General features: G+C 53.6%; 10 protein-coding genes across 10 annotated transcripts; 5 read left to right on the top strand and 5 right to left on the bottom strand.

The window, feature by feature from the left end:
* Window positions 1-466: 466 nt before the first annotated feature.
* On the top strand, window positions 467-2385 carry Triagg1_10973 (uncharacterized protein; the record flags this gene model as incomplete). The annotated part of the gene is made up of 5 exons (XM_062895103.1): window positions 467-917; window positions 980-1226; window positions 1300-1506; window positions 1563-1945; window positions 2000-2385. 5 exons carry the CDS (start codon window positions 467-469, stop codon window positions 2383-2385), a joined length of 1674 nt encoding a protein of 557 aa, XP_062750081.1.
* A 682-nt stretch (window positions 2386-3067) lies between these two features.
* On the top strand, window positions 3068-4267 carry Triagg1_10972 (uncharacterized protein; the record flags this gene model as incomplete). Its single annotated transcript, XM_062895102.1, has 1 exon — window positions 3068-4267. One exon carries the CDS (start codon window positions 3068-3070, stop codon window positions 4265-4267), a length of 1200 nt encoding a protein of 399 aa, XP_062750080.1.
* A 478-nt stretch (window positions 4268-4745) lies between these two features.
* On the top strand, window positions 4746-7372 carry Triagg1_10971 (transcriptional regulator family: Fungal Specific TF; the record flags this gene model as incomplete). Its single annotated transcript, XM_062895101.1, has 6 exons — window positions 4746-4930; window positions 5014-5896; window positions 5956-6268; window positions 6361-6547; window positions 6649-6771; window positions 6826-7372. The coding sequence occupies 6 exons, from the start codon at window positions 4746-4748 to the stop codon at window positions 7370-7372; spliced, it is 2238 nt and encodes a 745-aa protein (XP_062750079.1).
* A 227-nt stretch (window positions 7373-7599) lies between these two features.
* On the bottom strand, window positions 7600-9305 carry Triagg1_10970 (uncharacterized protein; the record flags this gene model as incomplete). Its single annotated transcript, XM_062895100.1, has 3 exons — window positions 7600-8858; window positions 8922-8984; window positions 9122-9305. The coding sequence occupies 3 exons, from the start codon at window positions 9303-9305 to the stop codon at window positions 7600-7602; spliced, it is 1506 nt and encodes a 501-aa protein (XP_062750078.1).
* A 2183-nt stretch (window positions 9306-11488) lies between these two features.
* Triagg1_10969 (uncharacterized protein) lies at window positions 11489-12267 on the top strand (the record flags this gene model as incomplete). The annotated part of the gene is made up of 3 exons (XM_062895099.1): window positions 11489-11650; window positions 11747-11904; window positions 12153-12267. The coding sequence occupies 3 exons, from the start codon at window positions 11489-11491 to the stop codon at window positions 12265-12267; spliced, it is 435 nt and encodes a 144-aa protein (XP_062750077.1).
* Window positions 12268-12651: 384 nt separating this feature from the next.
* On the bottom strand, window positions 12652-13650 carry Triagg1_10968 (uncharacterized protein; the record flags this gene model as incomplete). The annotated part of the gene is made up of 1 exon (XM_062895098.1): window positions 12652-13650. One exon carries the CDS (start codon window positions 13648-13650, stop codon window positions 12652-12654), a length of 999 nt encoding a protein of 332 aa, XP_062750076.1.
* A 1250-nt stretch (window positions 13651-14900) lies between these two features.
* Triagg1_10967 (uncharacterized protein) lies at window positions 14901-16485 on the bottom strand (the record flags this gene model as incomplete). Its single annotated transcript, XM_062895097.1, has 3 exons — window positions 14901-16019; window positions 16087-16221; window positions 16291-16485. The coding sequence occupies 3 exons, from the start codon at window positions 16483-16485 to the stop codon at window positions 14901-14903; spliced, it is 1449 nt and encodes a 482-aa protein (XP_062750075.1).
* Window positions 16486-18061: 1576 nt separating this feature from the next.
* On the top strand, window positions 18062-20246 carry Triagg1_10966 (uncharacterized protein; the record flags this gene model as incomplete). Its single annotated transcript, XM_062895095.1, has 6 exons — window positions 18062-18110; window positions 18209-18410; window positions 18679-19079; window positions 19197-19376; window positions 19433-19711; window positions 19978-20246. 6 exons carry the CDS (start codon window positions 18062-18064, stop codon window positions 20244-20246), a joined length of 1380 nt encoding a protein of 459 aa, XP_062750074.1.
* Window positions 20247-21249: 1003 nt separating this feature from the next.
* Triagg1_10965 (uncharacterized protein) lies at window positions 21250-23475 on the bottom strand (the record flags this gene model as incomplete). Its single annotated transcript, XM_062895094.1, has 3 exons — window positions 21250-21522; window positions 21586-22303; window positions 22370-23475. The coding sequence occupies 3 exons, from the start codon at window positions 23473-23475 to the stop codon at window positions 21250-21252; spliced, it is 2097 nt and encodes a 698-aa protein (XP_062750073.1).
* Window positions 23476-24005: 530 nt separating this feature from the next.
* Window positions 24006-25192, bottom strand: Triagg1_10964 (uncharacterized protein; the record flags this gene model as incomplete). Its single annotated transcript, XM_062895093.1, has 3 exons — window positions 24006-24098; window positions 24156-24533; window positions 24596-25192. 3 exons carry the CDS (start codon window positions 25190-25192, stop codon window positions 24006-24008), a joined length of 1068 nt encoding a protein of 355 aa, XP_062750072.1.
* Window positions 25193-27220: the final 2028 nt, after the last annotated feature.

The following is a 27220-nucleotide window of genomic DNA, read 5'->3' as shown; positions in this document are numbered from 1 at the left end:
CCCCCCCCAAAAAAAAAAAAAGACAAGGCAATGTGGGCGTTGCGCGGGTTTGTCCGACCCCTCCAACATTGATCGGCATGGGGAAGCCTTTCGCCCCTCCACGGTCTCCATTCCGATGGGGATGTGGGAGAGAAAAAAAAGGCTTCAATGGGTGACCCATGGGGTTCCCCCGTCGCGGTGGTATTTCTCCAGCGGAGGCATGTGGGACATGGAGATGGCGCCTTGATGCGATGGGTTTTGGGGTTGCAAGCAGAATGAGAGAGAAATGAGCATATATAACACGGGTTGCGTCGTGTGGAGGCAGCGACGAGCTTTTGTCGATCTGTACGCCCTTGACCTGCATGTCTTGGACCTGCTTATCATAATCTCAATCCCGACTCGTGTTTGAAGAGGAGAAACTTGTCTCTCTTCCCAGCTCGCACACTTGGAAGCTGTGCGCATTGTCCAACAGCAACAACAAAACATCATGTCAGACGACGGCCACGAAAAGGCGAAACCCGAGTCTCACGTAGACTTTGTTTGCACCGCGCCAGACCCACGAGATGTCAACGCCTTCATCGACGACATGGAGGGCCAGCTCGAGGCCGCCGGGGGTCTCAAGACGGGCTTCTTTCAAGTGCAGTTCAGCGACCCGCGGCACTTTACCTGGCTGCTCGTCGCCTTTGCCAGCATGGGCGGCCTGCTGTCCGGCCTGGACCAGAGCTTGATCTCGGGCGCCAATCTGTTCTTGCCCAAGGACTTGGGCTTGACGGAGAGGCAGAACAGCTTGGTGAATGCGGGTATGCCGCTTGGTGCTGTGGGAGGCGCCTTGTTGCTGTCGCCCGCGAATGAGTACTGTGGACGCAAGTGGGCGATTATCATCTCCATCCTGCTCTACACTGTTGGTGCTGCGCTGGAAGCTGGCTCCATCAGCTTTGGTAGGTCTAGACCATCTCTCCACGACTTTAATCTTCATGGTGTGCTAACAACGTGTATTTAGGTATGATTGTTTCTGGCCGTGTTGTTCTGGGTCTGGGTGTCGGCCTCGAGGGCGGCACTGTCCCCGTCTATGTCGCTGAGACTGTCGAGCGCCGTATTCGAGGCAACCTCGTATCGCTCTACCAGTTCAACATTGCGCTTGGAGAAGTCCTTGGATATGCTGTGGCGGCCATCTTCCTCAAGGTTCCTGGCAACTGGCGTTATATCCTGGGTTCATCGCTGCTATTCTCCACCATCATGTTTGTTGGGTAAGTTGTCTCTACCTCTGGAGCACTGCTTTGTCTTTACACAAGAGTACGCTGACCAACGTGCCTCGGTTAGAATGCTATTCCTGCCAGAGAGTCCTCGCTTCCTCATGCACAAGAACAGAATTCTAGATTCCTACAAAGTCTGGAAGCGTATCCGTGGCACAGAATCTCCCGAGTCCCGCGAGGAGTTTTACATCATGGCCAATTCCGTCCAGCAGGAAAACACGGCTGTCAGTGAAGGCGCCAAGAACACGCGCTTCCCTTGGATGGACTTTTTCACGTGAGTGGTACTCAACCACGCCCCTTCGTTTGCCCCTTTGCTAACCGGAGAGACAGCGTTCCTCGTGCTCGCCGTGCTCTCGTCTACGCCAACATTATGATTCTCCTTGGACAGCTGACGGGTGTGAATGCCATCATGTACTACATGTCCGTCCTCATGAACCAGATCGGCTTCGACGACGAAAAGGCTACATACATGTCTCTTGTCGGAGGCGGCTCCTTGCTCATCGGAACCATTCCCGCCATTTTCCTCATGGAAACCTGCGGCAGACGCTTTTGGGCCATCACAATGCTTCCGGGCTTCTTTATTGGCCTGGTCTTGATTGGCGTGGCGTATCAAATCCCCATCGATACCAACTTGCGGGCAGCAGAGGGGCTCTATCTCAGCGGTCTCATCATTTACATGATGTTCTTTGGCTCTTATGCATGCTTAACATGGGGTAAGTCGAGTCGTTTGTGTCTTTCCTGCTTCTTTACTAACACTTTTTGATCAGTTGTCCCATCTGAAGTGTACCCGACCTACCTCCGAAGTTATGGCATGACCACCTCGGACGCTCTCCTCTTCCTCGCCTCCTTTATTGTGACGTACAACTTCACAGCCATGGAAGACGCCATGACGCGCACCGGCCTGACGCTGGGCTTCTACGGCGGCATTGCTTTTGTCGGCGAAATTTACCAAATCTTCTTCATGCCCGAGACAAAGGACAAGACGCTTGAGGAGATTGACGCCGTCTTTTCGCGTCCTACTGCAGAGATTGTGCGTGAGAATTGGGCGGGCGTCAAGGAAACCGTGGCGGATGTGTGTAACCTCCGGTTCCGCAAGGTGTTTGAGGGACAGATGCAGCGGAGGAAGAGCCTTGATGAGCCTGTGACTGCTTGATTGGGATGAAGATATATAGTGCAGGGCTCTGTATATGAACATGATGAATTGGGATCTGGAAAGACCTTTTAGAATGCTGCAAGATGACTTTGGACTCGTGTGCTTTGCCGCTATTATTTGACTGCAAGAGACTCACCCACGGTCCAAACTTATCGCGACAGGCTTACTCTCATTACCTGACACCGCTTGAAAGTAAAAAAAAAAAAAAAAAAAAAGAGAGACGAACCGATATTACATTAGAAATTATTGCACGTGCAGAATAATTTCATTTCTATAAGTCATAATTATCCACTCCGGTTTGATGATTCCCCCGAGACTCCATGAAGCCAACATTGAAGTCGGCTATATGAGTCCCCTAGACTCCACATGAGCTTGCCCAATTAGCCGAGACGTCAACACCATCGTTCTGTCTTGTGTGATTAGTTTGTACATGCATACATCTTGAGATGCTGTGCTCCGTGTATACTCAATTTGGATTTGTATCGAGCACTTGGATGGAAGCATGTGAATCAAGCTGGCGCAGGAATTAACTCGACAGACTCCGCCCGCCATGTGCAGCATCGTCAACTCCCGGATATGGCAATCAAGTTGCTGGCGGGCCAGCTCATACAAACGACTGCAAAGACGGGTCATCGCCGAAGCCAAGCACAGAAACTTGTCATGCACCGCCCATCGCCGCCTCATGGACACGACGGGCTTCAGCGAGACGCAGCTCACCGTCCGGGAAGCAGTCGGCCAAGTCTGCTCCCGCTTCCCCAACACATACTGGCGAGACGTCGATGAAAAGGAACAAGACCCCAAGGACTTCCACGCCGCTCTCGCCCGCGACGGCTGGCTGGGCATTGCCCTCCCGGAGACGCTCGGCGGATCCGGCCTGGGCATCTCGGAAGCCACCGTGATGATGCAGACGATTGCCGAATCCGGAGCCGGCATGGCGGGTGCGCAGGCCGTCCACGCCAACGTCTATGCGACGCAGCCGCTGGCCAGGTTCGGGTCGGACGAGCAGCTGCTTGAGACGGTTCCGGGCATCATCTCGGGGCGGTGGCGGACGTGCTTTGGCGTGACGGAGCCCAACGCCGGGCTGGACACGCTGCGGCTGTCGACGACGGCCAGGCGGGAGGGCGATGAGTATGTCGTCTCGGGGCAGAAGATGTGGACGACGTGCGGGCAAGTCGCCTCCAAGATGATTCTCCTGGCGCGAACTACGGCGTATGAAGAGGCTCCCAGGCCGAGCCAAGCGCTTTCGCTGTTCTGCATCGACCTGGACAAAAGGCAGCCGGGGCTCTCGATGCGCAAGATCAAGAAGATGGGCGGCCGGGCCGTCGATGCCAACGAGGTCTTCTTCGACGGGTACCGGATTCCCGCCAACACGCTCGTCGGGGAAGAGGGCCAGGGCTTCAAGATTGTGCTCCACGGCATGAACGCCGAACGATGCCTCCTCGCCGGCGAAGCGCTCGGCCTGGGCTACGCGGCGCTGACCCGAGCCGCGACGTATGCCCGCGAGCGAGTCGTCTTCCAGCGGCCCATCGGCACGAACCAGGGCGTCGCGCATCCCCTGGCGGACTCGTACATGCACCTCGAGGCCGCCAAGCTGGCGACGTACCACGCGGCGAGGCTGTACGACGCGAGCGAGGCGGACGCTTCCATCACGCAGGAGGTCGTGGGAGTGGCGGCGAACAGCGCAAAGTATCTCGCCGCGGAGGCTGCGTTTACGGCTTGCGAGAGAGCGGTGCTGGCGCATGGGGGGATGGGATATGCGGCCGAGTATGATGTGGAGAGGTGGTTTAGGGAGTGTCTGGTGCCGCGACTTGCGCCGGTGAGTCGGGAGATGATTTTGAACTATGTTGGGGAGAAGGCACTGGGACTACCAAAGAGCTACTGAATTCTTTCTTTATATTCATGGTTTGACATTGGTTTTGTTTTGAGAGGAGTAGAAGGGGGTGAATAGTACAAGCGAACGTAGCTGAAGGCCATGTGTAAGTGAGACGGCTATGTGTGATAACGAGGCCGAATGACACAGAACTCGCGAGCTCCTAAACCGGATTGAAATAGAAGTTCGCATAAACAAGCTTAAAAACGGGAATAAACGACCACGGCACTATAAGATAAAAATGACTCATTTATCAGCAGTATCAATATAAAAGGAACCGTTAGCGCACCGCAGTTGATTTCATTCCCAGCAGCCAAAAGCCGGACAACGAGCTGCCCAGAGGCGCCCCACCAGATCCGTCCGAGTCCCGACCCGGAGCGGCAAAAAAAACATCATCAATTACCAAAACATCACACACTCACATCTTACACACATTTTACGTCTTCAATTCTTTGCATGTGCTTCTCGCAGTCCATCGCCGTCCGTCGCAATGGTCTCCCCCAAAGCCGCATCATCGTCTCCCTTTGAAGCAGACGGCAAGAAGTCGCGGGCCAAGCACGCATGTCGCGAGTGCAACACCCGCCGGGTTCGCTGCGATGTCATGGAGAAGCAGCCGTGCTCCAACTGCCTGGCCGCCGGGGCGACGTGCCAGGTTCTGCCGTCGCGCAGAGGAAGGTATTAATTGAATTGAAATTGAGATTGAAGTTGAATTGATGTCAATTGATGGCTAATTTGGCGCCAATTCACCGTCGCTCAAGATATCCGCGGAGGTCGCGTCGGCTACTGCAGCAGATGCCGAGTGAGGCCAGCAACACCACTCGGGCTCTCAGCGAAGCCAATCTTCCTCATACCAGCCAGGTGACTCCCCTCGGCACTCCGTCTCACTCTCACGGCAACTCGACGCCAGATGCTGCGGCGTCTCAGCCTCAGCACTATCCGGCCTCGGAGCCCCAGGGACAAGACGCCTCATCGCCATCATCACCGACGACAACGCCCGGAACCCGCTTCTTCGGCGAGTCCAACTTCCTCACGCTGATTCCGGGCGACGACGAGGGCGCCTCGGCCCAGCCCAACGTCGCCGGCAATGGCCGCAACAATCAAAAGCCGCGCTTCACGTTCCCCATGCCAACCACGCCTCAATCCACCGCCCAAGCCGCCGAGGCCAACCCGGGCCGCAGTCCCGCCATGATGCGCTACCTCCGCGACGAAGGCGCCCTGGCGCTGCCGGATCTCGAGAGCTGCCGCCCGGCCTTTGAGGCGTACTTTGCGCGGTTCCACCCGGCCTATCCCGTCCTCGACAGGGCGCTGGTGGCGCGGCGGCTGGCCTCTGCGTCGTCCTTTTCGTCGGTGGACTTGTCGAGGATGCTGCTGCAGGGGATGCTCCTCATCGGGGCGACGTACTGCGACGTGGGCACGATCCGCGCCATGGGCTTCGAGGACAGGTCGCAGGCCAAGACGGCGTTTTACACGCGGGCGCGGGTGCTGTTCCACGCCGACTGGGAAAAGGACGAGACGGTGCTGATTGTGTCGTTGTTTCTGATGAGTTTCTGGAGGGGGGCGCCGGCGCATGTGCGGGATGTGCGGTACTGGCTTGGGGTTGTGATTACGCTGGCCGAGTCGTACGGGCTGCATCGCTCGTGGGTTTCTTTCCTCTTTGTTTGATTGTTGTAGATGCCGGTGCTGATGGATTTCATCAAAAGGTCTCGATCAATGTCAAAGGACTCTTATACCGCCTCCATGAGACGAAGAATATGGTGGTCCATCTACGCAAGTCTACTCCCATCCTTCAGCGCAATCACCCAACTCATCCCTTTTTCGTAATGCAGGTGAGAGAGCGACAGGCTGCCGCAGCTCTAGGTCTCCCCAGCAGGATACGAGACGACGACTGCGACATTGAGCCCCTCAGCCCAATGGATCTCGAGTCAGAAGTCAGCCCCGTCGACCCGTCGTTTGGCTCATGCCAGCCAGAGCACGTCACATATGCCATCAAGATGGTGGAAATTGCCAAATTACGTGAGAACACCACAGTCTCGCCCTTTTGATTTTCTTCCTCCTTTATAGTCCGCCTCATACTCTTACTAAAAACTGGGGGGGGAAACAACCAGTTGGTAGAATCATCGACCTCCATTTCGGGCCCGGACACGCCTCCATGTCCTCGGCCTCTCCAAACACTCTCCAGGATCTCAACGCCTCTCTCGAAGCCTGGATGGCGAGTCTCCCAGAAAACATGAAGTACTCTCCAGATCATGGCACGGATTCAGTCTGGGCGTGTCTCCTCCACCTCGCATACAAGTAAGGCCTCCCTGTCCCATCATCAATTTTTGTCTTCATCACCCTTCCGCTAACCACCAGGAAAAAAAAAGCCATCTCAAGATTCTCATCCACAGAAATAGCTTCCTCCGCCTCGAATCCACCACCCCCGGCTCCCAGGTCGTCCTCAAAGCCGCCTGCCGCATCAGCCGCATCGCCGAGGACATGTCCACCCAGGGGATCCTCCGCTACGGCCAAATGCATCTGTAAGTGTATTCTCAAAATCCCCTCGGATCACCATCTCTTACGCTTCTGCGCAGCATCACAAGCATCTTCTCCGCCCTCTGCATTCACACCATCACCATCCGTCGCGGCACAGGCCTGACAAGACGTCTTGCCGAGCACCGCGCCGAGGCGTGTCTCCTCTGTCTGAAGGAGGTCCAAAAATACTGGCGCATCAACATCAACGTCCTCGACTTTTTCTTGCACTACCTCGACCGCTCGATTGCCGCTCGCTTACACGGGATGCAATCCGACGCCGTTGCGCCGCCCCCGTCCAGCACCGGCCAAGGGCCCCCCAGAGAAGCAAATGATTTGAAAACCATCGCGGAAGTGGAAACGATTCCTTCCGAGTCAAATTCAAATCCGAACGTATATGCCCCCATCGAATATGACTCGGCAGTGCCGAATATCCCCATACCAAATCTCGGCCCGGGTCATTATCTAGCGCAGGAAGAATTCCGAGAGCAGTATCTCGGGCTCGTCAGCCAAGGCGACGACTTGCTGGGTGATTTGGAACTATTTCTACAGGGCGAGGATTTTTCACAGGCGGGAAATGGATTTAATATGCTGCAGAGGTCATTATGATGATTGAAAGTTCATCGGAGTCATGTGTATATATTCATATTTTGTATTCATCATCCTATTAGAGCCGGAACACTGCCACCGGGCACACGGACAACTCGCCACTACCAATATACAGATCATAGATTTAAAAAAGAAAGCATCACACTCATCCAAAACTCATAACAAAGCCAACCTCTTGGCATTTGACCACAACTAATACGGCATGCTACATAGTAAAAGAAAACTCGTTACAAGAACCACCTAAATTCGGGAGAGCTGGGGCCGTCCCTGAGTCGCGAAGTAGGAATATCCCGAGGGTCAATCTTGACGCCCGAACGACGGTTGCGCCTCCTGTTGTCCCACATCATAAACATTCCCATGCACAGAGTGATGAGGGCGCCGGCAGCGCCGAAGCAGGCGGTGGTGATGAGAGCGGGCTCGTATCGGGGGGCATCCTGAGTACGGAAGATGTTGCTGGACACGAGACCCATGACGTTGGCCAGGGGCACACCGACAGACGTGAGCGTGATACGGCGGCCTTCGTGGGCAATGTTGTTGTTGTACCAAGTAGACAGCAGGACGGAGGGAGCAGAAGTGCCCCAGCACATCATGAAAGTGGCAAAGTAGGCGACGTGGATCTGCTTGGTGACGTCGTCGATGGCGGCGTAGATGATGAAGCCGACAAAGGTGAAGACGTAGCCCAGGATGATGAAGGGGAAACGCAGGCGGGCGTAGTCCGAGGCAAAGGCGAGGACGAGCAGCATCACGGCGCCGGTGACGTTGGGGGCCACGGTGTAGAGGTTCGTCTTGACGGTGGAGTACTGCAGGCGGGCGATGATCTGGGGCAGGAAGAGCGACACGGACTGGATGGGCACGCCGAGGCAGATTTCGATGAGCAGGAAGCCGTAGGCCCAGGGGTAGGTGAAGATCTTGAGGGCCTCGCGGAAGTTGAACTCCTCGGCGACGTCGGACGAGGAATCGACCTGGATGCGGTGAAAGGCCAGCGAGCGCTCGTCCTGGGTCAGGAACTTGGCCTCGGAGGCGGAGCGCGGGAGGTAGAACCAGGCGAAGATGGCGAAGAGGAAGGTGACGCCGCCCTCGATGATGAAGAGGTAGCGCCAGACGAGGATCTTGCTGTCCTTGATGTGGAAGACGCCAAAGGCGAGCAGGCCGGAGAAGGCGTTTGCGATGTTGGAGGCGGCGTAGAAGATGGCCAGGCGGCGGGCCAGCTCGCCACGACGGTAGAAGGTGGTCAGGTAGTAGATGACGGTCGGGAAGAAGGCGGACTCGGCCATGCCGAGGAACCAGCGCACGGCGAAGATGCCGCTGAAGTTTTGCGTGGCGGCGGTGCAGAGGGTCATGGAGCCAAAGGTGAACATCATGATGGGCAGGGCGCGCGAGGCTCCGAACTTCTTGGCCAGCATGGCAAAGGGCGGAGCGAAGATGACGTAGGGCACGAAGAAGATGGAGACGACGAGGTTGTACTGGTTGGACTTGAAGTGAAGATCTATAATGCCGGTGGGAGTTTAGTTTAGATGCCATGACGAGATATGAAAGGAGAGAGGCGTACCGCTGCTGAGGCCCTTGGTCTGGGCGTTACCCAAGTTTCCCTTGTCGAGGGCATTGAAGAGGTCTATCAGGGGGGGGAATAAGTTAGTTGCTGAGTTGATTTTATGGATGATGACGGTTGTCAAGAGATGGAAAAGAGAAGTTGTCTCTTCTTCAAGACACGCGTGTCCAGTATCAATCGGGGTGGGAGACTCGACTTACACATGATAGCCAGCACGGGCAGGATTCGAATATCAAACTTGAAGCACAAGGCTCGCTCGGCAGGATGATCGACGACGCGCGCCGTCTCTTCCATGAAGCCCTCCTTCTGGCTCTCGACCTGGTCGAGGTGGTCGTTGGTGCCCATGTCCTTGGACACGGCATTGTCGACCTCTTGGGCGGCCATGGTGACGGCAACGTTTCACAATTGATACAAACGTGAAACGAAAACCAAGAACAGAATTAATAATGATATTAATTCAGAGACGGCAGACCCCGATGGCTGAGAAGAGAGAGAAAAGGACAAAATAAAAGGGCAAGGCCGCGAGCGTGTCTGCGAGGTTGGGATGCGGCCGGAGCTTTTATAACAAAAGTCTTGGCTCAACGCACACCGACCTGCTGGAAGCGCTCAAGAGCTGTTTTTGCCAGGCTAAAAAAAAGGGTCGTATTGATGATGCACAGTGATGAGCTGACAGGCAAGCTCAACCATGCATAGAACCTGACAGATGGGAAACGGAAACGCGGCAGCAGGGGGGGAAGGATGCCGGCCGCTTTTTATGATGAAATGTAACTCTAGATAGCAAGACGAAGGAGAAAAAGTTGGTCAGTTGAGATAGACAGGCGGCCATGAGCATCCAGGGGTGTGGGTTAGCAGGAGAAAAGGGCCTGGTTCCATTCCAGCTGATGATGCTGTTGCTTCTGGCTCTTTTCTTGGGTGCTCCAACAAGGAATAAGTCGGTTTGACCCCCTCCCGCACCCCCAGCAGTTCGGACGTGAACAACTAACTTACTAGCAAACTCCGTAATCAACGGCCGGGCCACCACCAGACAGGTTCCCGGAGATGTGGAAAGATTGGGAGGCAGATACACGGCTTGTGCAAGATATCCCCCTGTATCCACCAACCCCCCAAATCTCTTATCTTAACCCTCTTTCTTCTAGATCCACGCCGGGACAAGGCAACAGGATGCTGATGGGCAAGAAAAAGAGGCGGAACGATGGGCTATCTATCAGTCAGATAGGGTTTTTTCTTTCTCTCTTTCTTCCTCAACAGGACAACGCGCTGATTTGTTGCTCCAAGGTGATGATGACTCGACCCTTCTCGAAGCGAGACACGAGGAAGGGAAAAAAAGAGACGGCGCGTTTTTTTCCCATCCATCCCCGGATCAAGCCACAGCCTTTTCCCTTTTCTCCAGAATCCTCTCCGTGGGGAAGACGAGACAAAAACCTGGAGAAAAGCAGCAAGACCCAGGCCTTACCCCACACTTTTGTTCACTTCTCTCCTGGCCCTCCCTTCAGTGTGGGCATGGGTTGTTTCTGTTGTGAAAAACGTGACTAACACAATGGTCCAGCACTGAGTCGTAGGAAGGGGGCCCAAGCGCAAGCAGAGAGAAGAGGCGAGAGACAAACAACTCCAACAGACCCCCCCCTTCTCGAATCGCCAATGCCGCTAGCATGGCATGGTAGATCCATTTCGTTTTAGTTGGTGGGGGAGGCCAGGGGGGGAAGTTGATAGAAAGCGGATGGTGGGTGAGAGAGCGAGGGAGTTGATGGGCTGCTCGGATCCATGGAGCTTCAAGATAGTACATGCAGTACTTTGCATTCCATAGGTACACAAACTGCTTGCTCATGTAGATACAACGTCAAGTCACCATCACTCATGATGGGCGATTCTCGATGCAATCTGTGGGACCCCTGGACAAAAGTCTCTCACCTCGTCAATCTATCTCGACGCCACAAACTCTCATTCTCGGCCAAATACAGAAGCTGACCGCCATTCAGTGGGGGAACGCGCATGGGGGCCGATAATCGAGGAAGAGATACGAACGGGGGTTATTGCCTACACGGGGGTTCGAGGCTGGCTTGGCGCTTTAGCCAGCCGTGGTCCAGAGGCCGGTCCAGCCATGGCCATCCCTGCGTCCGAAGCTGGTGATAGTCAACGGCCCAATCAAAGGGCGTGGCGCATCGAATGTGGTTTGGGGGGTCTAGGAGGGGGTCAGGCTGTGAGGAGAAGGGCGATTTGGGGTAGCAAGGAAGAGTCAGTTCAGTCAGCTTGGGACCCCATCTCTCACTTTCTTGAGGTGCTAGGGATTATCGACAAGCTCACGAATACTGTAGTAAGTAGCAGTAGTATGGAGATCTGTTAGTCAGTAAGAGGCTTGAATCATCCCCAAAGAAACGTGAGCTCGATTACATACGACAATGCAAGTATACATCCAATCAGCAGCCAGAGCCACTATTCCCACTCTCCGGCGGGGAGCTGCCCAAGCTCATACATCTTTATCCCATCGTCTTCCAGCCCTTCATCTTCCCTCTCTCTCCTCTTCTCACTTTTTCCTCCCTCATCAAACAACCTCACGCCAACAGCCCAACATGTCTGGAAAGGAGCCCGTTCTCACCGCCAACGCGCCCAAGCCTCTGCCCGGCATCTACAGCCAGGCCATCAAGGCCAATGGCATGGTCTTTGTCTCTGGCGCCGTGCCCATGGACCCCGTCACCATGGAGCTGATTCCCGGCGACATCCAGGCTCACACCGTACGTAAAAAACAATGGGAGACGAGATGATGAATGTTGCCGGCAAAAAGACAAAAGACAAAAGACGCTGACGAGTTTTGAATTTTGCCCCAACAGCACCAATGCATCAAGAACCTGTCTGCCATCCTCGAGGCTGCCGGCACCAGCCTGGACAAGGTCGTCAAGGTCAACGTCTTTTTGGCCGACATGGGCGACTTTGCCAAGATGAACGAGGTCTACAGCACCTACTGGGGCGACGTCAAGCCATGCCGAACGTACGTATTTTCCCTTCTTCTGTCTTCTCTCTCTCTCTCTTCTTTTCTTTACCATCTTTCACAATGTCTTTGGCCTTTGATTTTCGTCCCTCTTTTTCGTCTTGTTACCCCTCCATGTCTTTGCAAGGGCGCCCCGCCATCGGATGCAACATTGTGGTGGGGGGTCTGTAAGAGGAGAGGAGAGGAGCTTGAATGCAAAGGCCCATGTCACGTATTACATTCCTGTGTTTATCTACATGTATATCCAGCATTTCAGGGATGAGGATTGGGACTGACGAGTTTGTTGCTTTCAACAGATGCGTGGCTGTCAAGACCCTGCCGCTGAACACGGATGTCGAGATTGAGTGCACTGCTGTCTTGTAAATGGGGGATTCCAGGGAAATCAAAAGGAAAATACCAAAAGGAGTAAAATAAAATAAAATAAAATAAAACATAGACCAAAAAAGGGAACAATTTCCCCTCATCTGTTGCTTCGTCATTTGTGTGATGCGCATGTAAATTCCATGTCAGGCGTTTTTAACCAACCATTTATTGCTCGCTCCGTGTAAGTCAACATGACATGTCACGTCAAGTCAAGTCGACAAGTCAAATTGAGCCGGCTAATGTCCCAAAAGAGAAAAAAGATTGCGAATCAATTTGTCGAGTCGTACCAAATAAAAAAAAAATACATGTTATAATATACACGCCTCATGATGTATTTCCAAATGCAAAGTGTCATCAAACCCCCCTCCCATCTCTTCAACTTACCTACGCAACATCTGGCAGCGCATTCTCCACGTCCATCATCTCCTTCATGCCGTCCGCAATGCTCTTCACTTTAATCTCATCCGGCCTCGGCAACGGCCTCCGCGTGAATCCTCCGTAGCCAAAGTACGACTGCATCGCCGCCTTGACGCCCACGACGCCCGTCTGGATGGCAACCCAGTCGCCCGCCGCCAGAACAGCCTGAAGCGCCGCAGCCTCGGCCGCCTTGTCCGGACCGGCCTCGGCAAGGCGGAACAGCTTGACGTTGGCTCGCGGCGAGACGTTGGCCAGGCCGCCGATAACACCGGACGCGCCACTGGCGATAGCCGAGAGCGTGAAGTCGGCGCTGCCGGCGAAGCACAGGAAGTTCTCGCCGGATGCTCGCACCGCGGCGGCCACGCGGCCCAGCTTGCCCGTGTTGCCGCAGGTGAACTTGCAGCCGACAATGTTGGCGTGGCGGCTCAGGCGGATCAGCACGTCCGAGTTGACGTCGATGCCGGGCGTGGCGCCGGGATAGTTGTAGATGAGGATGGGGACGGGCGACTTGTCGGCCACGGCAACGAAGAAGCTCTCGACCGTGGCGGCGTCGAACAGGCCGGCGTAGTAGCTCGGGGGCAGCACCAGCGCGTAGTCGCCGCCGTTGGCCGCCGCGTCTCGGCACAGGCTCACGGCCTCGACGACGGACTGGGCGCCGCAGCCGACAATCAGGGGCATGGACGAGAAGCCGGCGGCGTCCAGGGCCGCCCGCGTGGTCCGGGTGATGGTGTTGCGCTCCTCGTGGGCCAGATGGACCGCCTCGCCGTTGGAGCCCTGGACCGCAAGGCCTGCGACGCCCGCCTTTGCCAGCCGGACGGCGTGCCGCGAGACTGTCTTGACGTCCAGCTCGTCTGTCTCGGGGTCGAAGAAGGCCACGGTGGGCACGTAGATGCCTCGGGCCAGAGCCCGTGCTGGGCGCTCGCCATTTGCGGCGGCCTCGGTGGGAGTATAGGCAGAGGGAGACATTGTTTCGTGTCTGATTTAGAAGAATGGTTCTTTGCTCTTATTGCGAGAAGACGATATGATGTGTTTATAGGATACAGGAGAACCCCGTATAACGGTAGGTAGAATGAAGAGAGACCAGGTCTCAAAGGATTAAACAGTTATGCCTCACACAATAACAAGTCAACAAGAGAGAACACAGCCCACACAATTCTTTCAACCAGAGTCGGGTAATAAGGAAGAAAAAAAAAAGAAGAAGGAAGAAAAGGAGGAGGACGAGGGGGGAGAGAAAGGGAACGGGACGCAAAGCACAACTAATAGCACGCCCGGTACCTACATTAGCATGCCCAGCAACCCGTGTGTTCTCGTCCTCTTTTTTTTTTCCCCCATGCTACGTATTATTACCGACACGTTCCAAACAGAATGCTACTATTGCTTTGCCAATGTCGTGCTTCCATGGGCCAGAGACAACGCAAAAAACGCAGGGGAAAACCGGCGGTACCCCCACGCTCCCCATACTTTTTTTCCCATTCGCCCATATGTGCGTGTACGGAGTAATAAGGGGAGAGAGAGGCAAGGCAGAAAAAGCTGCTGATCATGGGGGGAAAATGGAGTAAGACAAAGTTCTCCATAGTTTTTTTCTTTCTCCTCAGGCGTTTCTCAAGGCTCACAATCCGCCGAGAGCTCTCTATCCCGCTTTGCAACTAGTTTCAACCTTGTGTACGCTCAAGAACCAAACTTTGGCCGGGTAGATTGTATTTTTTGCTCGAATCAGGCGCCACACATGATGGAGAGTAGAGTTTCCCCGTCTTTTTGGGGGGTGGGAATGTGGGGGAATTTGACCAGCATTTGTCCAGACTTCACTGGTATCCCCTGGTCGTTGACATGGTGAAGAATCGCATTCGTTCCGTACATGTGATTATCGGTACACGAACTCGACACATCTTGATGATCGGTTAGGAATCTGTTGTTCTTGTCCCGTTATAATGAGCCTCTTGGGAGACCCGGGCTTTGCTTGTTGTTCCTGTGCTCAGAGATTCTTTCCGGGACCGGCCGGCACCGACGCCCCTTGCTCACGTCGGTGGGGGTCTTTTTGATCCTCTGACCTGTGCTGTTCCATTCTGTGGAACAAAGTGTCACGGATGAATCGTAATGTAGTTCCGTGCAAAATCAAAGGAATATCATATTGTACAGAACCAAGCAGGTGTCATTGCTCCGCCGAATCAAACAAATGCCGTGATATCTCATTCAAGTCTACTAGTAATACATTTCGTCTACCACCCCCTGGCCTTGATCCAAACATCCACAATCTCATCCTCACGTCCAGCATTATCCTCATCCACCACGAAATACCACCCAAAGTGGCTGCTCGTGATGCAGGCGTGGTTCGGCCACAGCCTCAACAACTGTCCCGCCTCCACCGCATCCCCCTGAGCTCCCAGCCCCTTCTCCGTCTTCCGCTTGCCAGCCGCCCACGTCAAGATGCCGTGCTCTTGTGCGAATCTGCCCACCGTCCACCCCTCGTAGTCTTCGACGTCGCAGGAGGGCATCGGCACGTTTCGTCCCCACGGCGTCGCCACGGCCATGCCGTCGTATGCCTTGCAGAACTCGCGGCCCAGCGCCAGTCCGCCCGCCCCGATCAGCGCCTCGTCAGTGCCGTTGGTGCCACGACCGGGATACACGCCGTGAACCTCAGCCACAATGGTGAGGGCGATATCTCGCCATGACAGCTTGGACGAGGCCATGCTGTGCGCCGCCAGTTGCTGTAGATCCAGGGTCGGGTACACGCCCGCGTGAATCTCCACCGCATGACCCTTGCTCTTAACTGTCCGGAACAGCTCCGCCAGCTCCGTCACCGCGGCCTGCAGCTCCGGCGTGCCTGTCTCGCGGTCTTGGGCCTCGTCCGGCTGTCCACTCAGCAGGTTCTGCACTGCCAGGGCAGTAGGAGATGCTCCCGCCGAGACAACCAGCGTGGGCAGAGTGATGCCAGCCTCCTCGGCCTTGACAGCTAGTCTATCGGCGCCGCTCAGCATGGCATCGACCTCGGCTCGCAGCATCTTGACTGCAGCCACGCGGCTATCTCCTCCGTATGAGTGTCCGGCATGTGAGTAGAGGCCGGACAGCACCACAGCGCCGGCCTTGTGAGCCGCCAGAGCCGCCTCGGCAACCTGCACGAAGCGCCCGCTGCTCTCCACGACTCCGGCTCGCTTTCCTCCCATGTCGATCTTGATGTGCGCCAGCGGCTTCACGCCGGACTGCTTCTCCAGCTCTGCTGCCGCTGCCAATTGTGCAGGGTCGTCGAGAAGAACTGAGATGCTGCCCTCGCCGAGCACCTTGGCAATCGCCGCCAGCCGCGGCACGGCTCCCTTGGAGATGGGTAGGCCATAGACAAACTGTCCAAACATCATGAAAGGTCAGCCTCAACTAGTATTACATCTGCAAAGGATTGGTGACGCATACATTTACCTGCCGGCCCTTGCTCTTATACTCCTCCAGCAAAGGCAGTATAAACTCGGCCTCTGAGAGTGTCGAGACAATCAAGTTCGCCGGCCTTGTCAGATCCTCTCCAACTTGCAGCCTCGTCAACTCGACAGTCTATGATTCAAAGCTCCATGTTAGCAAGTGACACCATCACCTCCTATATTAAAAGGCACTTCAATTCACCTTGTGTGTCTTCACATGTGCCCTCCACCCCAGCTCCAGCTTCTGCACCGCCTCCAGCATCCTCTCGCAGTTCCGCCTCGCCGCCGCAACGTTCATCACGGCCGCGGGCGTCGGCACGTCCCGGATCGACTTGCCCACAAACTCCCTGACCAGCGCCTCCTTGGGCGAGGTGGGAAAGAAGACGAGCGACGACATTCTTGCTCGATTCGAATCAAGCAAGCCGCTGAATGAGAAGCCGACAAAGACACGAGTTTACTGAATCGTCAATGCCCACAGCCGGCCCAATCTGTTGACTCGTCAAATCGCTGGATGCTTGTGAGAAGAGCAATGGAGTGAATAGAGAAATCGCTGGTATAGCTTGTGACATCGGATAACGGCGGTCCAGTTCCATCTAAAGCTCTCCATTTCATCCCCCATAATAGCTTTTGGCCCCTCAATCTGCATCACGTTGCCCCTCATTCTCAGGTATTACTGATAGTCATTGTGTTCCCCCACGACAGAAAAGGTGGCACTTCTCACCACTAGCAGGGAGAAGCAAGCTGTGATCGGTGGGGGTCACGTACGATATCGAGCAGTGGACCGAATAAACGGGACTGGAATCAGCAGGTAAGGAAGAATACGAGTAATGTATCTTGTTATTTCTCAGCCTATCTACAGGATAAGACAACTACCTATCTGTCTATCTCTATCAAGTATATCTGATTATACAATATATATCCATCTTCATCTATCTAAACGCAGTAGTATACATATCTGTGGAGTGCCTGTGTCTAAGAGATTTACTAATACTCGCTGTATGAAACATCCACTCCACATGTACTCATAAACACAATTTACTAGATCCGCAGCAGGGTAGGGACACTTTTTGTCTGCCCTTGGGGACATCAGAGGCAAACACTCACATAGCACCATAATATACAGCTCAATGCAATATTTCCATGGTAAAATAGAGCATTGGAGCATAAACGATGTGAAGAGCCGACTAACAAATCCTTCAGGTGGCTCACCACTTGATCTCAGATGCTAAAAAGACATCGTCATCGTTTAGTTACAGACGTCGCATCATGCATTCGTTGTCGTGCAGGCAGCTTCGGTTTATACCCGAATGACCAGTTGTCCAGAGCACCTCTACTAGGCACATTGTTTGTTGTAATCATTTGCATGCCGTATTTCCAACAGCCTGCAGCCGCCGTAGAGCTTCAGGTACATTCTGTCACCTGCGACGAACTCGACCGTCTGTGCCTATTACATATACGTGTACTTGACTGTATCCCCTTCCTCTCCGTCATATAATTCGCGTCTTTCGTATAATCTGGTAAATTGTATTCACTACATCCTACCTGGGGTCTTCAATTATCTGCTCCTCAGTAGACAAGCTGTTTCCACTCTCATTGCATCCGCTCCCATCGCTGCTTGTTTTCCCATCTGATATCATCAAGTAGTAGCAACTCGCCTGCTACATGTAACCACATGTAACCAAGTTCAATATTGACAATATGTCAGGTGCTGGCTTCCTACACGGATGTAATTGGTACACGGGATGCTGGATAGCTACTCCCTTTCGAATTATGCTTCGCTTCACAACATGCTTCTTTCCCACTCCATTCCACCAGCTGCATCGCCTGCACAACCGCCTCTATGGCTTTTTGTTTTGTTTTGATTCTTCTTCTTCTTCTTCTTCTTCACCATCATCACTTTTATCTGACACATATGCCCCATCCAGTTGTTTATCTTATTTTTCTTATACCGTATTGGCTATTGGCGGGCCACCATGCACGAAGTGACAAATGTTTCCATTATTCTATTCATGGCCGCTTTCGGTGAGTATTCTGTGCACAACCGTCGGCCTTCATTCAGCCCCGGTTGCTCTACTGTATGTCGAGAAAGCGTCCAGATTTCTAACAGAGCACTCTTCTAGGCGGCCTCTTCATCGGTCTCAACCTGGCGTCCATGACGGGCATCCTCGATGTCATGATATTCTCGTCCGACCCAGATTCACCGTTTCAGCGAGAACTCGTGACTTTCGTAATGCCTTTTGGCTCAATACTGGGGGCCCTCATATCTTCGTATATCGTTGACCAATTCGGAGTGTCGAGCCCGTTGCGCGGGGCGATTCTGCTGTGGGTGACTGGATACTGTTTCATGTCCATTGCAGGGAGTATTACACTTGTTTGCGTCGGAAGAAGCATAGCCGGCGTCGGAGGTAGAATTCTCAGTGCAATCTTGCCCGCATATATGGTAATGAGTGTCTCCTGCGCTGGCAAGGTTTGATTGCCGATGGCTGAGAATCAAACAGGTTGAAATAGCGCCAAGGGAACGTCGGGCATCATCCATGAAGTATACAGAAGTCATGCCGCCGTCACCAAAGATGTGCTAACATGTCAAAAGTCTTCTATACGTGTTAATCGGCACCGGTATCCTGTCGACAAATGGCATCCAGTTCATGGCAACCCGGCTCATCGGGCGGACAGTTCCTGGAAACGACGAACCAGAAGCTGTTGTTTCTGCTCTTCGGGTCTCGTTTATCCTTCAAATCATCCCTGGCCTTGTGTTCATGATGTTTGCATTGACGATGCCCGAGAGCCCGTATCGTCTTGCCTCCCGGGGCCATTGGCGTGAGGCCCACGGATTGATGGCCGCGCTGGAGGATGGCACCACGACTGATCCCAAAGTTCTGGCGCACTATGAGCAAATGCGAGCCGAGATCCAAGCTCGACGCGGAAGTGGACGGCCGAGGCTGCTCATGTTGTTCCATGCATCGGAAAGGAGCAAGCTCGTGTTGGGCGTGTGTACGCAGTTATGGAACCAGCTGTGTGGCATACATGTTCTCTTGTGTTTGTCTGCCCCAAAGTTCAAAGGCTCATCATCTCATAGTACACCGATGCTGACATGGCTCTCTCCATTAGACCACGCTACCCATGTCTTGGCTTCAGCAGGAATCGTTTGGTACCCCTTGGCCGTGTCCCTTGTATATCTATTCAACGTCATCGCTGCGATGGCGGGCTCAAGTATTGCGGATATTTGGGGTCGGCGATTGACCCTGATGTCTGGCTCCATTGTGATGATAGCATGCCTTATGATAATGGGTGAATATTACCTGTACTCAGATCCATCACAGTCACACCGGCTAACCTTGCTCCAGGGATCATCCAGGTCGGATTTGCCGAGCTCAACTTGGGCTATTTCGAGGACCCTTTCTTTGACAACTTGGTCTACGTCATCCGAAACCCCAGCGTTTCCAATACCATGCTGGCTTTTGTCTCTCTATCTGTAGTCACTTATGCGGCTACATGGGGTCCCACGTCTTGGGCCTATTCGACAGAGATATTCCCGACTTACCTTCGCAGCAGAGGGGTTGCGCTGTGTACGGCGAGCTTCTGGGTGGGCAATTGTATCATGACCCTTGCGGTACCCAGCATGCGTAAGTGAAGAAGGAAATTGAAGCGTGTTTCTTTGAAGAGCAAAGTCAGCTAACACGTTGTGATTCGGGTTGGCAGTCGCAAAGCTCGAGTACGCAACTCCATTCTTTTCTCCTTTCCCCCCTTATCGGGCAGCAATGCCAGCAAGAAGACCTGCTGACATGGAGATTCCGACAGTGCCAGGATATACTACGTATTCGCCATCGGTAGGCGATCCGGTCTCTGGATGATGTGCATGTGTATAACATATGGCTGATCAGGTGTCTAGTCAACTTCGTTGCTTTTTTGCACGCGCTGGCTGGTTTTCGCGAGACCCAAGGAGGCCCGCTGGAGGAGATGGACGATCTCTTCAATTCAGAAGACTTTGCATGGCACTTTCAGGCGAGGGGGGTCAAGTTCAACCACTTGGTGTCGCGGTTTGAGAATGACCCGTCTGTGGTTGGCAATGCTGCTCGCGATGCTGATAGGCCGGCGCAGGAGGATATTGAATTGGGATCAATGGACGGCAATACCATCACCAATGTAGTTGCTGTATAGACTGTGGGTTTTCAATATGAATGTTACTCGAATAGCTTGAATTGATTAAATACACTACTATTATTGCCAACTCTGCCACGATTGCTTTTCATCTGTATCGCTGCCTGGGCATAGCCAAACATGATCATATTGAGCTGCGAACCATTCAAATTGTTATATTCGACAAGATATCCTTTGCATCTTCCAAACATGTGACGGGGAATATAACACGCAGCATCCCAACTGCGTGGATTCGACCAGAGTCACCACGAGACCTTCCCTCTCCACAGCTCTGCATAAAGCAGCTTCTGCAGTGAGGAAAAAGTGGTGACCGAAATCACCGGGAGTCCATCAAGCCCAGCCACAAGGGCTGCCATCGACAATGGCCATCTGGGAAAAAAGAGAAGCGTAATTCCCGACAGCCTTGTCGACGAGGCTGAACAAGTTGGTTTTTTTTTTTTTGTGTATCTGCATCCATAGTCAGCGCCCAACAGAACCCAACACCCCTTTTCCCTACATGTCACTGCGCAAAAATGTTTTTCCCTCGCAAGTAGCCAAAAGAAAGAAAGAAAAGCTAGACAAGAAATCGATCGATTCGGCTCAAAGCGTAGACGGTAGGTTTTTTTTTTCAAACAGTCGCGCGATTTCCCTGAGGTATTTCCCATTAGCTGGCAGGCAGTCACAAACCCAACCGCCCTGGCCATGTAGAACAGTAAGAAAGAAGAAAACAGCACTGCTCTCTGGATCTCCTCCGTCGCGCCTAATCGTCGAAGAAAAAATGTTACTAGTACATGTTTCGAATCACACAGCAAATATCAGTTCCCTTCCGCCCTTACCCCCCCTTTCCCTCCTAAGAAAAATCGAAAAAAAAGGCATTTCATTATTCTTAACATGCCTCCATTATGCCAATGTACTTTGGTTCGTAACAATGGGGTATCCATAAAACGCCAATACCTCATTAGTCGTCATAAATGCAGCGTATACCTTTTTTTTGTAAAGATAAGAGAAGCCGTGGTTTGGAATTTCAAGCACGCTTCTCGTATACGTGCTGGAGAAAGTTTCGCTGCATCCTGAAGGAGGAGTAGTCTCCGCGGAAAATCACATCGAGGATGCCGCCGCACTTGGCATCTTTGGCGACCTCTTTCATGCGGGCTTGCAGGGAGAGATAGGCATCGTGGAAACGAGCCTTGACGCCGGGCATGTTTGATGAGGAGCCGGCAATGTCGTTGGCGGGATTGTTGGGATCAATGATGGAGAGGCGGGTGGTGTTTTTGTACGCAAAACTGGTGACCTTGGACTAGAGTTGTGAATTCGTGGTTAGCAAAGAAAAGATGGACCAAGGAGAGGGGGAAGAAAGTACCTTGGGGATATATCCAACAGGACCAGTGAGCGAAATGGCATTCCTTTCGTAGTTGAACTGGCGCCCGTACAGCTCGAAGAATTCCAGGAGCATCTCTCCAAGATGGTGCTCCGGGATGAGGTTGCGGCTTTGCACCTGGGGCATGAGCTGCAACATGCTGACGACTAAGCAGATGACGGTAAATCCTCCCAAGCCTCCGTTGACGGGTTCGTTCAAGCCCCGCATGAGGAGAAAGTGCTTGATCAGAGTGACGAGGATGGGCATCGCTGGATACTCCTTCTTCCAGCGTGCAAAGGTTTCAATCGCCGTGACTCCGCCGAGGTTTTCAAAGGACACGTCGACTCTGAGTCCGGTGGCCTTGTCGACGAACTTGACGAGCGGGATTCGAGCGTGGGCAATAACCTCGATCGCGTCGAACTCGGCAATTCGCTGGGCCACGAGGAACTTGCGGAACTTGTACAGCCAGCTTCTGGCGCTGAGGTACGTGGCAGGGCCGCCTCTCATGAAGCTGGCGGAGCATACGACCATGTCCATGTCGGCAGTTGGGAGATAGAGGCCAGACATGAAGGAGCCAAAGGGGAAAAGCTGAGCGCTGGCAAAGTTTCGATCATCCCTCTTCATGGCCCGTCGCAGGTTGTCCACCAGACGGTCGCGAATCGCCTGCTCAAAGTCGCAAGGCTTGACAAAGTGGTAGAAATCCATGACTTCCTTGTGCAGTCTGATGCAGTGTGGTTAACATATGAGATACCAAGCAAGGTGCGTAAACAAAGATGAACAAGCTTACCGAAACGGCATATCCGTAGTCGCAGAGTGGTCGACAGTTGCCCATGGGCAAGGCTCCTCGTGTGATTTCGGCGCCCAGTTTGGCACCAAGTCTCCCTTAGACGGCTTCATGTTTGCCTTCTTGAGCTGGCCGTAATCTGGTGGTTGGATGATCTCGTCGTCTGCAGTACGCTTGCGAGAGCCAAGAGGACCTGGAGTGGTATGGGTAATGACGGGTTTGTTTGGGAGAGAATTTATACCCGCAGGAGGAGGTGGAGGCTTGCTGGGAAGGCTGCCGGAAAGTTCCTTTCGAGGTGGCAATGGTGGCTGAGAGTCAACCTTATCGTCGTCTGAAGGTTCTTCGCCCTCCTCATCACTAGGTTCAAACGATAGGAAATCTTCAGCCTTGGTCGTAGCAGCGGGCTTGGCTGCAGCCTCTTCCACTCTAGCCTTGCGGATAAGCTTCACAACGTCTCGCTTCTTGCGAGTCGTCTCGTCTGGACAAGGAAGCGCCGTGTATGGGTCTGGGTTGGACCACTTGGGAGTGGCTTCAGCAGACTCGTCGGCCAAGGCCGTGCGCGCTCGTTTTCTCGAGGGCTCTTCGGTATCAGACTGCGACGATCGTGACGAAATGTCCATATCAAGCTCGTCATCGTCCGACAACTCGTCCAGATGGCGAAATTTCGCACTTTCGCTGTTGTGCACACTCTCCTCGGGCACGTCAGTAGCAATGCCGGAGATCAAGGCGCGCTCAGAATGATGGGGCGGCGGCTGCCATCGAGGTCTGCCCAATCTCTGGGGCGGGCCGCCTCTTCTTCCGTCCCTTCGAGGCTGACGGCGATGTGACGGCTGGCCGGCAGGCGCGTATTCTGAGATGCCAGCTGGTTTCTCGACGCGAAAGGTAAAATCTCCCTGGGGCACGCCCGGCCGGTACGAGTCGCCGCCTCCGCGGTCATCGCCGTATGACCGAGGACGATGTTCCTGCCTCCGATCGCCGGGCCTCCAATTGTCAGAGTCACGATAGGGCCTGTCGCGCGACTGAGGGTATCTTGGTGGTGAGCGTCGCACGGAATGGCGGTTTCGGTCGTCTGCATAGCCGTTTCTCGGGCGGGGTCTAGTCCGCACCATGTTGGGCGCTGGTTTCAAACAAGTTCACGATGAAGTCAGCCTGGGCAAAGCAGGATCACGAGATGCGAATCCACAGCGTTTCTATGGCAGAAGAAAGTTGGGAGAAAAAGTATGCGTGATACGACAAATAGTGGTTGCTCGTTATCAGCTTATCAGCGTTGGTGACTAAGCAGATTTCGCGGCCATCAGTTCGCGATGATTGGGAGAAAGTGCCTCTGTGTACATGTTTGAGGGGCTTCTTGAAGGGAATTGAATTCTAGAAGCAGCTCAGAATCGCATTTGACACTACCAGATATTCCTCAACTACATACTGTAGAGTCCGAGTTGAATGACAATTTTATGACTTGTAGTTCACATAGACCGGAACCTTGTGTACGCCCGGTATCACAAGTATCCACATTCCCAAGCATTAAACTTCCAAAGTCGAGTTAACGGTGCGATATTATCAGTACTCATAATTTTGGGTCTGTCTTTTCAAAATTATCAAATAACAGGTGCTAGAAAACGGAAAACGGGTATGTGTTTCATCATTAAGCAGTGCCATGCAAACGAGCGAGAACAGCATCCCAATCCTGTCTCTTTGCCCACTCCTCCCAAGTTGTCATGGGACAGTCAATCCCAGCCTATAACGCACCGTTAGCATAAAAGATTTCATCTCATTAGATCGGAAAAACACATACCTTTCTGATATCCTCTGCCTGCAATACATCCATGCCGCCGTCATAGCCCGGTTGCGAGCTGTACAAGAACATGTCGGTAGCCTCGGCTCCAAGCTGCGGCTCGCCGGCTGCCTTGATCATCTCCTCGGGAGAAATCTGTCTGTAGGTGGCTGGAACGCCCGAGACTTTGCTCCATGTCTTGATAAACTCGGGCCAGGTGCAGTTTGTACCCGCGGCCATGTAATGCTTTCCAGGGGGCATTTGCCAGACAGCATAGGTGAAAGGGCCCATGTCGTCGACCGGGGCGAAATGGGGGACTGTCTTTGTGGAATCCGTAGCAAAGGCCATCTCGATGCGTCCATCAGGAAGCTTAAACATGGTGTTAGAACACAAGGTAGACTAGATGTCGCGCAGGTTTCGCATAGAGACAGAAACCACACGCTGTATGAACAACAACTCACTCTTCCAAAATAAGAATGCGGCAGTATGTTGAAGCTTGTGTAGAAAAAGCCCGTCTGAATGCACGACATCTTGGCCGCAAGCTCGGGATAATGCTCTTCGACGTATGCCGGGAAGATGTCGGCCTTGGAGTCGAAATGATACAGCTCCTTGAACTTGCCGCCGCTGCATTTGCCCGCGTGGCTCAATGTGGAAACGAGAAAGCCATTTGCGTCCAGCGAACCCGCAACCTTGGCAGCGGCGTCGGCTATGTTCTTGCCATGGCGATACTCTGTGTCGTACGCAAATCGACGGTACGAGATTCCTTGTGCTTCGGCAGCCTTACGGGACTGCGGGTGGAAGAAGGGCTCCCAGTAGTCGGTGACGCTGAAGATGACGTTGGCCCCGGCAAATGCTTGATCGAGGCTGCTTGGGTCGTCGAGGTTGGCCTCGATTAGCTCTGCACCTTGTGATGCAAGCTCTATGGCTGCGGGAGAGGTCGAATTGCGAGTGAGGCCTCGGACCCGGAACCCGGCGGCGAGAAATCGACGAGCCACGGAGCCGCCCTGGTTGCCAGTAGCACCGACGACGCAAATGAGTCTTCTCCCTTCAGAACCCATTGTAATGTTGATTGATAATGAGCGCGAGAGATTTGGACGAGAGGCGATGGCGTGTTGGACAGTTGATAGTTGCAAAAAATGGTACCAGCCAGAGACTGAGAAGTGCTCAATCTGGAAACTTGGCGTCTCCACTACGGGCGAGATGGGAATAATGAAAGAGACGAGTCGAGAGAAGGAAATCAACTCGCAGAAAAGTCTCAGAGGTTGATTTGATTAATCTAAGCCGGCAGCCCCTCACCAGCTCCCCCAGCTCCGAAGCCCCTTAACGGCACGAGCATCATACAAGAGTCAAGGGACAGGATTCAAACACTAAAATTGTATAAGGCAAGGCAGTAGCATACATGTATGCGCCATCTGCGGTGTCGAAACAAGGAATTGCGACACTAGCTGGTGCTCCGAAGGCTACTCCAACTAATAGGCTCGGTCAACGGGACAAAAGGGGAATAACAACATTCCTCAAAGACTCATCTCCTCAGTGGCAAAACGTTCAGTCAATTCGCATCTGATCCAAGCAAAACTACATGTACAGACATGAGCTCTACCTAACCGAAGCAACGAAAACCACTGTTACCAGCTAGCCGGGACCATGGGCGTTGGGTCTCAGGAATTTGTGCCTATTTGCGTCCAAAACAGTCACCCAATTTCGCATGGTCCAGTCCCAGTACCATGGGCCAGCTCTCGCGAGCGACGGCTAAACCCACGTGCAAGAGACCTAGCAGGGTCAGGGGTTGAGCAAACGTGTGGAGACGAGTGAGATGAGTTGCGCAGCTTCGCCGGCCTATCACGGCCCTCAATCACGCTTCCGGCAGCCCACTTGTGTTATAATGGTCGGCGAACCGCAGCCAGCTTGGTATGAGTAAGTTTGAGGCGTGGCGTGAGAGCGGGATGCGACGGCGAGGGCCAAGAAGAAGACGCGCGGGCTCGGTTCCACAAGCATCAAGAGGCCGTACAGTGTATACTCGTATGCCTTGATCCGGGTTTGATACTAATGAATACCGGATGTTCGTGTATCGTGTTCATGGATCAAATCAAAACTGGCAGCCATCATGACTTGCAGATGGATGCAAGTGCTTACACGTGGAAGGGTGGGAAAGATTGCCGCATCTCCATGCAGATTCCCCCGGGCTGAGATCATGTTACAACGGCTAGATCAATGAGATGGAAGGAATCAATCAATAAACCGACGGCCAGCGACGAGCCCGGCTTCGACGTGCACCTCGTGAGCCTACATCAAAACGCAGAGCTCATGTTACATGTACACGGGCAATCATGCAAGCACCTCCGCTAGACATCGGGCCACACACCTCATGACCCAATATCAACTTGAAAGCATCAGACTCGGGCCTCAGTGCTGTCCGAATCCTTCGTCCAAGTAGAAGCATGCTGCTAGCTCGTAAGTGTCTTAGCCCTCCCGAGCCCGAAAAGGCCCGGAGCTTGTAAGCCTCGCCATCCCGCAAGCCGCTCCCCGCCCCAACTCGACTCTGTCCTTACAGGATCGATATTGCCGTTTCCGAGGCCACTAGTTCAGGAGAAAGACGAACAACGGGAAGGCATTTCTTTTCGCCCGCCAATTTAGCAGCTCGTTCTCGAATCCCGCCATCGCCGGGAGGGCCCCTGGCGTATCGGAGCCTCGCGTAACGTGGAACGAGACGAGCGAGGCGAGAGAAGGGAGAGGGAGAAGAGAGAGAGAGAGAGAGAAAAAAAGGTCACCAGTCATATTTTTTCCGCGACACGACCATGTCGTCTCCCATTGACAAGGCAAAGTCACCGTCCACTTCTCCCAAGGGCAAGGAAAAATCCCCATCCGTTTCGCCGCGGCCTTCTCCGTCGCAATCTGCCGGGCCCATGACGCCGCTGGCCGGGCTCGTGGCTGGCGATGCCGACAATCCTGTGCCGGTGCAGGTAGATGTGAGTGCAACCCATCATTGATCTCCGTCACGTGTGTCCAACTACATGCGTGATGTGATGCAACACGTGGAGAGTCCTGTTTGTAATGGAAGACATGTGAAGGGGGAAGAGAATCGGGGG

Source organism: Trichoderma aggressivum, assembly GCF_033847375.1.
Source record: "Trichoderma aggressivum f. europaeum strain CBS 100526 chromosome Unknown scaffold_101, whole genome shotgun sequence".
Lineage (NCBI taxonomy): Eukaryota > Fungi > Ascomycota > Sordariomycetes > Hypocreales > Hypocreaceae > Trichoderma > Trichoderma aggressivum.
Note: the sequence above shows the minus strand (reverse complement) of the source record. Positions and strands in the feature narration are given on the sequence as shown.